The sequence below is a fragment of the Coffea arabica genome, chromosome 7c (assembly GCF_036785885.1).
Source record: "Coffea arabica cultivar ET-39 chromosome 7c, Coffea Arabica ET-39 HiFi, whole genome shotgun sequence".
In the NCBI taxonomy this organism is placed as follows: Eukaryota; Viridiplantae; Streptophyta; class Magnoliopsida; order Gentianales; family Rubiaceae; genus Coffea; species Coffea arabica.
The window spans coordinates 6438371-6451665 of record NC_092322.1 but is presented as its reverse complement, the minus strand read 5'-3'; the positions used below and the strand labels follow the sequence as shown (position 1 = coordinate 6451665).

At 33.7% G+C, this 13295-nt stretch overlaps 1 protein-coding gene and 1 long non-coding RNA gene across 2 annotated transcripts; both read left to right on the top strand.

Moving 5' to 3' along the window:
- Nucleotides 1-970: 970 nt before the first annotated feature.
- Nucleotides 971-3852, top strand: LOC140010785 (uncharacterized). The gene is made up of 2 exons (XR_011817932.1): nucleotides 971-1269; nucleotides 3629-3852. It is a non-coding gene; the product is annotated as an uncharacterized lncRNA (long non-coding RNA).
- LOC140010784 (uncharacterized) lies at nucleotides 1268-1701 on the top strand. The gene is made up of 2 exons (XM_072058308.1): nucleotides 1268-1487; nucleotides 1622-1701. The coding sequence occupies exons 1-2, from the start codon at nucleotides 1403-1405 to the stop codon at nucleotides 1699-1701; spliced, it is 165 nt and encodes a 54-aa protein (XP_071914409.1). The 5' UTR covers nucleotides 1268-1402.
- Nucleotides 3853-13295: the final 9443 nt, after the last annotated feature.

Here is a 13295-nt window from a genome sequence, read left to right as displayed (position 1 = left end):
TTTTTGTTTTCAAAATTTGTTTCTTGAAAATTGAAATAAAAAATATTAAGCATATTTGAGAAAATTTTGTGATTATTCTTTTTTCTAAATAAATTCATTTTTTTCGTTTGACTCCTACTTTTAAGACGATAGCTTAGAGGAAGACAATTTTTTTTTTTTTTTAACTTCTTTCATCTTAGCTTTCCATATCGCATGTAAAGATAGGAGTGCTAATTTGTGGTACTATACAATTAATTAACTCTGTTTTGATGTGTTATTTTTTTAAAATTTGAATTACTTTGAATTATGTAATAGTAAATTTTTTAATTTATATATAGTAATTGCGAGATCTACAAAACAAATTGCTTACAAATTACAACTGCAATGTATGCGCAAGGACACGTCATTTTTTGGGGTAATGGGCAATTATTTACTTGTTTTTAATCTCTTTTTTTTTTTTGAAAAATAATTTTGAATTTTCTAACTCATTCCTTTTCCTGAAAATGAGCCCAAAAAATGAAAAGAGAGTAATTGGCAAAATGACAAAAAGGGAAAAAATTGCATCGAACAATAAAAAGAACAAAAATAAAAGATCAATTTCACATACGTGTTTTATAGTTAAGTGATTTTAAGACATATCTCTTATGGTTTGAAATGTCCACTTATACCCATTATACTTTGAATTTAAGTTTTACACACACTAATTTGCTTGCATTATCAATATATTTTTCAATCATCTTTTTATCTCACATACATCATATAAAAAAAAATGTTACAGTACTTTTTCATAAAATTATCTCAAATAATTTACAATCCAAACACATATTAGTGAAAAATTTAACCATGCATAATCCAATGTTGCAAATGATTACTTGTTTCTAGTAATATTAGACCTTAGTAATTTTTTTTCAAAGTTCCTAAATGAACATTTACCTCTATAAAAAGGATCAAACATTTGCACCCTCAATAATGATATCTAGATTCGAAACTTTTTATAGATTGCAAACGTTGATTTGGAGATATTTGTGGAAGAAAAACTCACTCTAAAAAGCCTAACTTAAAAAACTCACGAAGGGTGTCCGAGGAATTTGACCAAAAATAAATTCATTCTAAAAAGCCTAAAGTCCTTGAGAGAGAGAGAGAGAAGTAAACTGAAAAAAAAAAAAAAAAAAAAACTTAACCTTTGTAGCCATCTGATCCGAGCTCGACTCCTTAAAATGGCGGCTAATGTTAACGATTGTCTGAACTCATCTTTCGGATGTGCAGCTGGGAAAAATTTCCTAGAGCAAGGTAACACAAATTCGCCGCTGAATTTTCTCATCCTTCAATTTGATTCACTCGATTCTGATATCATTCAATTAGTTGAAAATTTTTCAACTGATTCTCTGATATCATTCTCATAAGCGTCTCACAAAATTAAAGAATGAATTGGTTTCAACGTAAAATTTATTTATATAATGTCACTTTCGGACTCTACATGCTCGACTGGTGGGAACGTTGCCTCTTCAGTATCCTTTTGGCTGATTCATTTCCTCATAAGCTTTAATGATTAGATTTCTGTAAATTTTAAATGCAATCCTCTATGCTGTAATTTGGATCTTTATTGGAGTTGATTGATGTGGGATACTTAACAGTTTGATAGATATCTTGGTGGTCGTTTTGATGTGGTTTGTTTTCTACAATGGCTTCCGATATTTTGCCGAGTTTTGTAGAAGGTACTAATATTTTAGTATTGCCTGTTTTTGCAAGATCACATTTTAATTGCTAATTTCGATAAAAAGTTGGGCGGATGATTTGGCTTTGTTTTCTTTTGTGATCGGCTTTTTCTGGTTACGTGTTTTCTTTCCTTTTTAATTTTCATGTAAACTGAAATCTTTGCTCCTTAAAAATCGTGTACAAGGCAATTGTGATTCCTTGCTGGGATCTTGAAATAACCAATTCTCCATCAATCCTGCATTTGCTAGTCATGGTATATATTGGGCATGTTATATACTGCTGCTGAAGTTCTCTTAGTACCTCTATTTCTTTTGCTGTTTTTCCGACGAGTGGTTAAAATATGAACTCCTCATATCTTGAATGCCCTTCTCATTGTTGTTGGTTGCTCCAAATTGCTGAACTTCAGCCATACCTCCCGTCCTTGTGTTAAAAGGATGCTTGCTGTATGCTGTTTCCTTGCAAGTACCTGCCTCCTTTTGTTGATAAAAATTATGTCTTTTTGCATTGAAAAAACAAAAAGTTTGTGATGTGGCTAGCTTGGCATTTGCTTAGATGTGGCATGATATTTGTTAGGAGCAACTTCAACGGTTATGAATGAAGTGAGATAAGTTGTAGGTTTTTGTCTTGTTCATGTATGGAAGTACTTAATACTAGGTTTCCACATCTACAGCTATATTTGCAGTCATATGTGATAGAACAGCTAAAAGTCACTGGAAGAAATAAATGAAATGGTAAAGAAATTATTTTTTTTTAAAATTGTTCATATACTCCACTTGATTGGGCAATTCAGTAGAATAGGAGGCCTAGCAATCCTTCTCATTGTAACTTTCTTTTGACATATTGAAAGTTGAACTCCCCGACCTCAGAAGCAAGTGAAATAGTTCTTTTGTCTCGTACGACTATGTTTAGAACAACTTATGAGAACACTTGAGCTATGTTAGATCTTTTGTGGTGGTCTACTTTTTACCATACTGGAAGTGGCAAACAGGGAACTCAGAAGCAGGTGACAAAGTTTATTAAGGCTTATATGGTTATAGTCAGGACAAAGTATGAGAATACTCAAGCTAAGTTTGGTCTTTTGTGGTTGTATATTGTATACATGGAAAACATTAAAATGCTTAGTTGCTTAGATAATTCCATGAAGGTAATGCATGAGGTTTCCAATTAAATGTTGGTGAAGAAAAGGTACAGAGAGGTTAAATGGGCATAAACTCTTCTTCATGGGTAAAATGCTGGACAGTTCTGAGTGATGCAGACTGCAAAGGACAAGTCAGAAAATTTGGCTGGTTTATATTGATTCACAACATCATGGTAGCGAAATATGCTTATATATGACTTCAATTAAGGAAAGATGTATATTCTAAAACACCCGGATATAGTTCCACTGTGTTGGCTTACCAACCTTTTTACCGGCTGCTACTCCCTTCCATTTGATACAGATGAAAATTTCTTAAACCTATTGAATCCCTCTTTCATTTCCTGGATCAGTGCTGGTTCATACTCTGATATGCCTGTAAAATAAATTTAGGCAAAGTAGATCCAGATTCAATAGCACAATTATCCTGCTGGCAATTGTACGAATTTAGTTTGCACAGTGTAGGCAGTTATGATACTCGTCTTTATTCTCTTGTTTTTACCTCCTACATCCATGCTAAAAATTTATTTAAATCAAATTTCAACAGTTCTCTGTCGAAATTGCTTCTGTATTGCTAATCATACTGCGATTTCTTGTTTCTGCTTATGTTAGCAAGATTCGTTTTTAATTCTTAGCGGATGCATATTATTGGCCTCGTTAAGAAAACTGGAGTCAATTACAAGAAGTTAAAGACAGGGAAGGGTTTTGGTTGTTGTGAATGACTCCAATTTTTCTCATGACTAATGAAATAATGTGTTGTAGCTTATGACTAAGATTGTATCCATTTTGTTTTTGCAGGGAACTGTTGTGCAACACAGGAATTGCAAGAACTTTTAGCACCAGCTGTAACTTTAAATGAGTATGTCTTAAAGTGCGTGAAGTTGCGTTTTATGTTTTCTTCACCGCAGCCTAAATTGCCAATTTGCCATTGTATGTTTCAGTTACAGCTTAAACATAATTGCTTCTTTTGATGTTGAAACTCATACGATATTTTCCTTAATATTTCGTATTTGGAACGAAAATTTTCTGCGAGTGAGTTTGATTGTGCAAGTGCTGGTTGATCTTCATATTGAGCTGGAAATGGTAAGCAATAACACAAACCAAGTAGAGAAGGTGGTGTGACAAGTTAAAAGACTATGAGTGATTTTTCTCTTGATAAGGCTCCAGATTTCGAATAGGGTTCGGTGATGTACGAAATGCCAAAACTTGAGGAGGGTTTGTCTTTGTAAAAAGGACCGAGTAAATACTTGTTAAATAGGGTGATGTGCTGGAAAAAGATATGGACAAATAATGTATGAGATGACCACCTTTTAACCTTGATCATCTAAAGTATGTATGATAAACTTGAAAATGGAGACGTAGGAGGTTTTTTATTTCGTTGGATGACCTTGTTTTCTGATTAAAAAGAGTAAAGAACCTCTGGTAACCTCCATTCATGAATTATAGCCATTGGCTCTCTCTTAATGGTGGTTTGCGGTAAGATTCTCTAGAAGACATGGGAAGCATGAGCTCTAAATGCAAATCAAGTTGTGTCGTCGAGGCTTTTGCTTGTACATGTACCAGCATTACTACCCATATGTGGAGCTTAGGGAAACAAGGAAGTTGGAGGAAAGGGAGGAGGCTGCAAAAGGAAAGTCCCAAGATGTCATACCTTTAAGATTGGATGTCCCAAAACCAAAAGTTCCAGGGAGCTCATGATGGAATTCAGTGAACCAATAGAATGAGTTCGACTTTATACATGTGTCTTGAAATGCCTCACAGGGTACATGGTCAAATACTCTAAAAATATAGCAGGCAACGAAATAAAAAGTACCCCAAGATGTCTTGATTGCATCCCTATAGATTGGCCCTATATCCAATATGTGGTTTGTCATATTTTGATCATCCATGTAAAAAAATTGAAACCGTTCACATACAATATGTGGCTTTGGTCATTCCTCTTTGTGTTAAATTGGGACAATGCTTCAGCCTTTTTGGGTTAAATTCTACAGTGGTCGGGGAAGTGATATTCCTGATAAAAAAAAGAGGTAAATAGATGCATTAATTAGTATTTTGGACCTAACAGTGGTTGCTGGTCGGATGATCACCTTACAATTGGGCCACCCCTTCATAAATTCGCACGATGAATTGTTCACTTCTGGTATACAAAATATTGCGGTAGTCTTCGGTAACAGTGGTAGTCTAAAACTGGGTGTTGCACGGTGAGATGCACCTGGGTGTTAAGGTCTGTGCATGAATAGCAGTCACCGACTGTTGTGTCCTTTTCATTCCTTGCTACTTCGTAAATTTGCAGTCAGTAGTTGGAAGTCATTCCTGCGCATGTCGGAGTTCTCATTCCTGCTGACTGGGCACGTCCCCGGCTGACAGAAAACTGACTCGTCTGTGTATGAGTCAGAGGGGACGTGCTGACTGGGCACGTCCCCGCCTGAAAGAAATCCGACAGAGTCTGCTCATGTGTCAGAGGGGACGTGCTGATTGGGCACGTCCCCCAATTTATTTTTCCATTTCGAGTGGTATACTGCCTGGTGGGCAATACTAAAAGCGCATCAAAATTGCAAACCTTTCATTCACGCCAAATTTTCCTACCAGCCCACACTAAGGGATACTTAATTGATTACGATTGATTCAGCCCAATTATGAAAAAGAATATGGATAATTTCACGAACTTCTTTCAAGATCTATGACAATTGCAGAAAGTTCCTCTCCAATTTCAAGTTACACCCTCTCTTTACCTGTTTCTAGTAGCATAAAAATCCAATTTGATATTGTAAGCCAAATATGCCATCTATTAAACTTTGTAAACAAACCAAAAAAAAAAAGAAAAAATTCCTTCTAAAATGGCATGAGAAAGAAACGCTGCACAATCTTCTATCTTTAGAGAAGAACTGTAATAAACTTCTCCAAAATATCTAGCATATTCAACATAATAACATTTTCAAGCAATTAGTTACCCTTTATAATTAAATAAACAAATGCACAACCATATAAAATAAAAGTCATCATATTTATTACAAAAGTAAAGACTAAATTTTCTAAGATACATGTGCATTTTTGTATCAAAATTTCAACTTTGAAAGCCTATCTTGCTTTTTAATTTTGATAATTGAAACTGGGCTAATTGCTCTGATTATTGCCCAAAAAAAAAAAGGTCGGAACAATGTTGTTCTGACAATTTGGCAGTAGAAAACTATGCCTACCGGGCTGAGTCAGTCCGGTAGACAAGAGAATTCTTTTTTTTTTTTTTTTTTTTTAAGGTTTGAGCCCTGCAGCCTGTAGCTTACTTTAAAAAAAAAAATTAAAAACTTATGCTATCGGTAGCCTTTGTGGTTAATTTTTTTTTTAAGCTCAAATGTATGAAAAAGGTCAAGATAAATTTGCTAAATTAATTATTTTTATCCCTAAAAAAAGTTTTTAGATAAAAAAATGTCATTCAATTTACAAGAATATGCATTTTCCAAATGTTTGAAAAATAATCGTTGAAATTATTATGTATAAAATTTGGTTTTATATTTTTTTATAAATTATATAGAAAATTGATATATATCTAAATAAAATATACAAATAAATTATTATTTGGTAGTGGGTTGTTAAAAGAATAAAGATAAAAATAAATATAATAGTACTTAAAAGTACTTAACAATGTTTAGTCGGCTGACAACCTGCAACTTAACTTAAAAAAAAAAAAAAAAAAAACTTGCAAGCCGGCAGCCAGCTTAAATTTCTTTTTTTAATTAAAAACTTTTGCTGGCTGTAGTTGGGGTTCGCCTGCACCATTAGCACAAAAAAGCTGCTGGGGAATCTCTTTTCGATCAATGGAGCTCACTTGCTCCTTTCCTTATCTTTTCCTTTTTTTTTCCCGGATGGAATAATGCAAGTTTTGCTTTTTTCCCTCTGACTCATACGCAGACGGAGTCAGTTTTCTGTCAGCCGGGGACGTGCCCAGTCAGCACGTCCCCTCTGACACCGACTGTGCATCATTAAATTTTTTGCAGAGAAGATCTGGGTGGAATTTTTAGTTATGCGGCCGTGCTGACAATTAGAAAAACCCATGTCAGAGGCGCATTTGGCGGATGTTTTTTTTAAATACAAATAATCTGAGAAATTAGCCCGGGAAAGTAGTGCAACTTCATTTTAATTTGTAACCACCTTGTAGATGGGTGTTATAACAAGAACTCCATACGTTGCATAAGATTAATTAAGCTAAACGTCCCAACTCCTTCACTCTTCTTCCTCTTGGTTCCTTATAATCATGCGTAAGTAATCTTCCTCGGCGTTAAAATGAGTGTGATAGGGGCAGAGTAAAGTACGGACAGTGATGGAAAAGCAAATACATTAAATAAATCTGCGAATCTGTCATTGTAGAAGCAAAAAAATCAAACTTGTCCATGGGAAATTAATCATCATCAAACTTGAAATTTGAAATTGCCTCCGCAGGTAAAGGGCTTCGGCATGTCATCGTGTCCCGTACATGGCATGGACGATGAAGGAGTCGTGCATTGCATTGCAAGCTGCTGCTGCAGCCATCCGCTGGTCAACTGCCAGACGCCGCCCGCCTGTCCCATGCATTGAATGCATGTGTTCTGCTCAGAAATTGTTCAGCTGGTGTGGCGTGGTGGTAATTGATCGACCCCTCATCGATTGAGACCAACCTATCATCTCCCTACCCACCCAAAAGCTTTTATTAAATATTTTTTTTTAAGGAAAAAAAAATTTTTTTTTTTTTTTTTTGGAATGAATTGGCCTTCAGTCAAGATCGCGTTCCATTCCATATGATACTCTCCTGGGAGAGTTAAAAGGAAAAGGGTTCCCTGCGATACTCTCCTCCTATTTTGAGTTTTGAATAAAGAGAACGAGTGCCTTGCTGCACTAGAAATCCAACTTGGCTAGGCCCATCATTTCTGTCCAGCATGATAACAAGTTTGAATATGATATGACAAATTCTTTTAAGAGAGAAGGAAGAAAAGAAAAAAAAGGTAAAGCAATTGCGTTCCAAGTCAATGCAATTAATTATGTGGATGTTGAGAGAAGTCTTGTGCCGGCTTTGTGGGTGTTACCATGGCATAGAGTCCTATACTAAATGATGATGATTTTCGCTCTCTAGTTTATTATACTCTTTTTGGTTTTATTTTACCATAGGCCTCGGAGCGTTTGGGTGGTAGGAAATGGAGATAAGAGAAGAGAAAGTATGAGAAATTGCTTTTTTTTTCTTTGTTCCATAAGAGAGAGTCGCCGGTGATTTCTTACTTGCTACGTATTTCTTCATGATAAATATGGAAAGCAAACAATTGTATGATAGTAGCAGCATGGAAACTAGTTGATGCTAAGTTGCTAACAACAACAACAACCAAAAAAAAAAAAAAAAAATTTTCTGAGACACGTAGGAGAACGTGCACCCTTTCTGAAGTGAAATCAGGAAACTTTTTACAGTACTGCGTTTTGCAATTATTTACTATAAAGCACTCGTACGTTTTTGTTTCCTTATTTTATTATAACAAAAAAAAATAATAATAAGAAACTACGCTACAGTAGACTTTGGCTTTTGTACTTCAAACTCGATCATTGTCCCTTTCTTTAATTTTGAATTTTGGACGGCACACGCGTCTCCTTTTTGCCATTTCTTTCTCATCTTGACCACCACGAGTCTAAAACGGCAACTCTCTTCTCTACCGTGTTTATAACTTTACTCTTGATTTAATAATAATAATAATAATTAGTTTATTAGGACTCCATCCTTCAACTCTGATAATTAGGATGCTTTTCAGGCACAAAATCTTTTTTTTTTTTTTTTTTTTTACAAATATATAGTAAATAAAACTCTTTAATACTTTAAGGAAATGAAGTGTAATTTCTAAATTCTTGGGACCTAAAGATCTTTGTCATCCTGGAATAGAACAAATGCCATATGTTCAATTATCTGCATCATTCCTATATTCGCAATTGCACTTTTTTTTTTTCTTGAATTGTCATTGACTTTTTTGCATAGCCGAAATGCTACTGCAGGCATATCCTCCAGGCTCCAGGTAACAAAAAGAAAGTATGCCGGGATCCTTTTCTCTTTATTTTGGGAGGCTAAAACTTTATATACGTACATATATTTATAAAAAAAAAAAAAAAAAAAAAAAAGAAAAAGAAGAAGAAGCATCGTGATTATTGAGGTGGTCCTCCATCCTTTGAAACTAAAAGTAAACTTTCTAAGCCTTGAAGCTTTTGAGATCAGCCAACCCCTTTTATTGAATGTCAAGTCAAATCAATTACTGGCATGCCATCTTGGTTAAGGAAACTAAAACATCAAATTAACTCAGCAAAAGAATCACAATGAAACAACAGCAAAAGGTCTCTATTGTACTAGTCTTATAAAGTTGCAAAGTTCGCCGGACCTCGTATCGTTGCCATCTTCTATCTTGACGCCTTGTTGCTGGACTGTTGATCTTCTTTATTAAAAAAAAAAAAAAGAACGGTTGTTTAATATGTTAATAAAAATTAGACAATAGACATAAGTGATTAGAACATCAAGGGTGATTTTTTTTTTTTTTTTTGGCCGAATGTTCGAAATGTCAAATTAGAAGAAAATTGGAAATGTAATGGACAATGATGACAATCAAGCACTACAAGTAGCTTTACTGTAGATGTTTTGAACTTCTAAATAATACGTACTAACGAAGAAATAAAATATATAAACGTAAGGCAAAATGTAAACCAGTTATCGGAAAATGATTAGTAGATGTAAATTGTAACCATTAATAGCTAGACTGTATCCTCAAAACAGCAATCAGTAACAGGCTTGGCCTTAATTTCAACCAATTTTACGACATCAAAAAAAAAACAAATTTTTTGTCATCCTGAATTTTGAAATTCAACTTAGGCATCAGGAAAAAGTAGAAAAACACATTTTGTGGCAGGGATTTCAGGTGGGAAAAACTTGTCATTCTGAATTTTGAAATTCAACACAGACATCAAGAATGGTACAAAAACACATTTTGAAGTGAGCCTTTGGGCAATAGTCGTGGTGTTTCTCCTCCTCCTTTTCCTCTATTCCACATCGATTGTGAGTGGTGTGTGTATGTACTACTTAAGGTTCTCAGTGTGGCCTGAAAGTCAACATGCCTTTTGAGTTGAGTTGTACGTTTCCCTTAGATAGTGTATGTGTGCGCGTTTATTTACGGTTGTTGGTGGTAGGGCTGCAAACGAGCCGAACCGAGTCGAGTTTTGAGCTAATCGAGCCGAGTCTCGACTAAATTTTACCAAACTCGAGCTCGAGCTCGACGAGTTGGCAATTTTCGAGCTCAAGCTCGACTCGAATCAAGTCGAGCCGAGCTCGAGCTCGAGCTCGAAAAAAATATAAAAAATTATTTTATTTTAAAAAAAATAAATAAAATAATATTTTTTCTGAATAAATAATAAAATATTAAGAATATATCCGTAATTTCACTATGAAAATAAAAAATAAAAATATATATATATATAATATACGTAATTTTATTATTAAATAAAAATAAAAAAAAATATATATATATATATACTCAAGCTCGCGAGCTAACGAGCTTAATATTCTGAGCTCGAGTTCGAGCTCGATTAATATCGAACTCGACTCGCGAGCGGCTCGATTCGTTTGCAACCCTAGTTGGTGGTAGGGATTTCAGGTGGAAATGACAGCAAAAATCCAAAAATAAACTCGGCAAAATTATACCTAACTTATTTCCGGATGACAAGCAGCAAGCTCTTCCCTTTTTTTTTTGAGCCACATCTTTATACACAGTCGTTGGTCTTCATTTCTCTAATTCTAGCTTATTTTGGTTTGATGAAGCAAATTTAGTATAAGAAAATGCTAGGAAAATTTATTCAAAACATCCCTTATATTTTATTACATTAATTTTTTCATTCTTTACATTTAAAATATTAACTTTACGTCTCTTACGAATTCAAGTTAGCAAAATTAGATCCCAACCTAAGTTTTTTTTATCACTTTTTAGTCTAAAATCATCATGCGACCTACATGCAGTTATTTTTTTATATACAATGTGATAACATCCTACTTTTTTTTAATGGCAAAAGTCAATATGGATTGAATCACATCCCTTTTTTAGGGAAAAAATGAATATGATCCATGTTGGATCCTAATTTTTTTAGAAATAAAAATGAATATGAATCAAATCATTTGTTTAACTACAAATAGGATCTAACCTTTTGTTATTCCTAAAACAATAAGACCATATGTTGTGTGAGTCACATGATGGATTTGGTGATAAAAAAGTAGTCGAAATTTAAGTTGTAATTACATTTTATCAACTTGATTTTGTAGGATACGTAAAAAAATTTAATTGGTGAAATGTGGAAAACATTTTAACCTATTTTTCCTAAATGCTAAACAAAGTAGCACAAATAAGGTACGATTCCTCTGGCGTTATTTTCAACATCTTTTTGCCCGACAAGAAAAGGATAAGGTCGGTCACGGTCCGATTCAAATCGATGGAACTTAGCTACCAGTTGCATCAAGCAATGCTAGTGATGTGAACGCAAAGACCCGGTCGATATTAGCTAGACGATGTTTTAGCCCAGGTAGCTGAATGAAGGCAAGAAAGACTTACAGGTAAAGTATCAAAACGTGGTATATGATACCATTAGCACTACTAAGAGTATGCTTAGTTAAATTTTAATTGAACTAGAGTGTTAGGTCACTCAAATTTATATGATCGTCCCTCATCTTTTTTGACAATGATTTCAATTCTTTTATTAAGAACAATAAGTAAAGGAACAAAAAGATCACTATACATATATTTTTTACTATCTTTTGGCATAATTATTGAAAGTGTACTTTAGTATAATTGATAATTGTACTAAAACTATGGGGCCGCCCTCCCGTTTGGATTGCTATTTTTATAATTTTTTAAAAAAATTGTATTGCAATAATTTGATATATGTAAAATAAAAAAGTGATTGAGAGATGTATTCACAAAAAAGGTAAACAATTTTATGGGAAAAACCAATATCCAAACAATAATTGGACCCTAATGTTTCTTAATTGAACTTCGTTAGATCTATTTTCGATTCTCAACTCAAAAAACACTTCTGTTAAAAGTGTATAGCTAGGACTGTTTTAATGGGGTTGGGTCAACTCGAATTTGGCCCAACAAAAAACCCGATGAACCCGACATTTTAGTGAATTAGTCTGAGCTTGAGCCTAAAAAATTAGGTCCGAATTAAATATGAGCCAAGTTTGTGCTATATTAGGTTCAAACCCGATATAGGCCCGTCCCTTTAATTACCTATATATATATAATATTTATATTTTAATATTATGTATAATTATATATTCAAATATATTATTACTAAATACTAAATATATATAAATTACAAAACACAAAAATAAATCTAAAAACTCTTCCAGGAGCTTTCTTAAGAACCAATATTAGTAATGCATAACTAAATCTCTAACTTTTCTTATTGGTTTGAGTAAATTTTTGTGTTGACATAATATTGGTTGATTTCTTTTTGGTCTACAAACACAAATCATCAAGCATATTTGGATTTAAATCACAAGATTATAAAAAAAGTTTCAACTTTTAAATATGTATTGACTTATGATTGATTGTTTAATTACTATTTTTCATGCATTCTGAACGAATTAAATATAAATATTGTTGAAAAATTTGGTTTATACACTTTTTAAGAAATATTATTATTTGTTCATGTTTAGTTTTAATATTATAGTCTTGTAAATGTTAAATTAGTTTTACAATTTAATAGTTATAGTAATTATATTAAGAAAATTAAGGAGTAATAAGTGAGGTTTGACTAAACCCGATTAAGACTCACAATCCGAATATTATGCGAGTTGAGTATGAATTTCACATTTATGAACCGAAAACTCGAAAATATTTCAAATAAAATGAGCTGAGCTTAGAGTTTATAAAAGCCCGGCTCATTAGGTTCGATTGACAGACTATGTATAGCCTTTGCTTTTCATCTCTGCTAGGAGTATTATTAGTTTTCTGTTTAGTAAACACGAAAAACTGGTCAATCTCTCTCCGACAAAATCTCTGTTTTTGTAAGTTGAGTGAAATAACTCTTCTCTATCAAACATGACGTGATGATTATGCTTAGCTATAATTCATGAAATATGCGGGCGGCCTGTTTGTGCATCATTTCAGCTAAATTCATAATCTTGCTTCTTGTGAATTGTATTCGTTGCTCAGGTAAATTCACAAATAGTAGAGAACTACGCATTGCCCAATGGGCGAGAGTTTTATTTCTCTGATCTCCAAACCGGTATTTGATTCCCACAGCCTATTCCATCTCCCGCTCGGTTTTTCTCTTGTGCAAGTCATGGAAAAGAAAAATAAAGGACCAAAAAAAACAAAGAAGAAGAGAGAATATAAAGAAAAGAACGTGATGTTATCACTATAGATAGAAGAGCTTGGCATTGACGGAGAGAATATGAGCAGCAAAAGAATGAAAGACGGTCTCA

What these genes read in the sequence shown, in the direction of transcription:
- LOC140010784 (XM_072058308.1), top strand. Translation starts at nt 1,403, where the DNA reads ATGAATTGGTTTCAACGTAAAATTTATTTATATAATGTCACTTTCGGA. An exon ending in GTGGGAACGTTGCCTCTTCA is followed by an intron (nt 1,488 to 1,621) that starts GTATCCTTTTGG and finishes ACAGTTTGATAG; the next exon opens with ATATCTTGGTGGTCGTTTTG.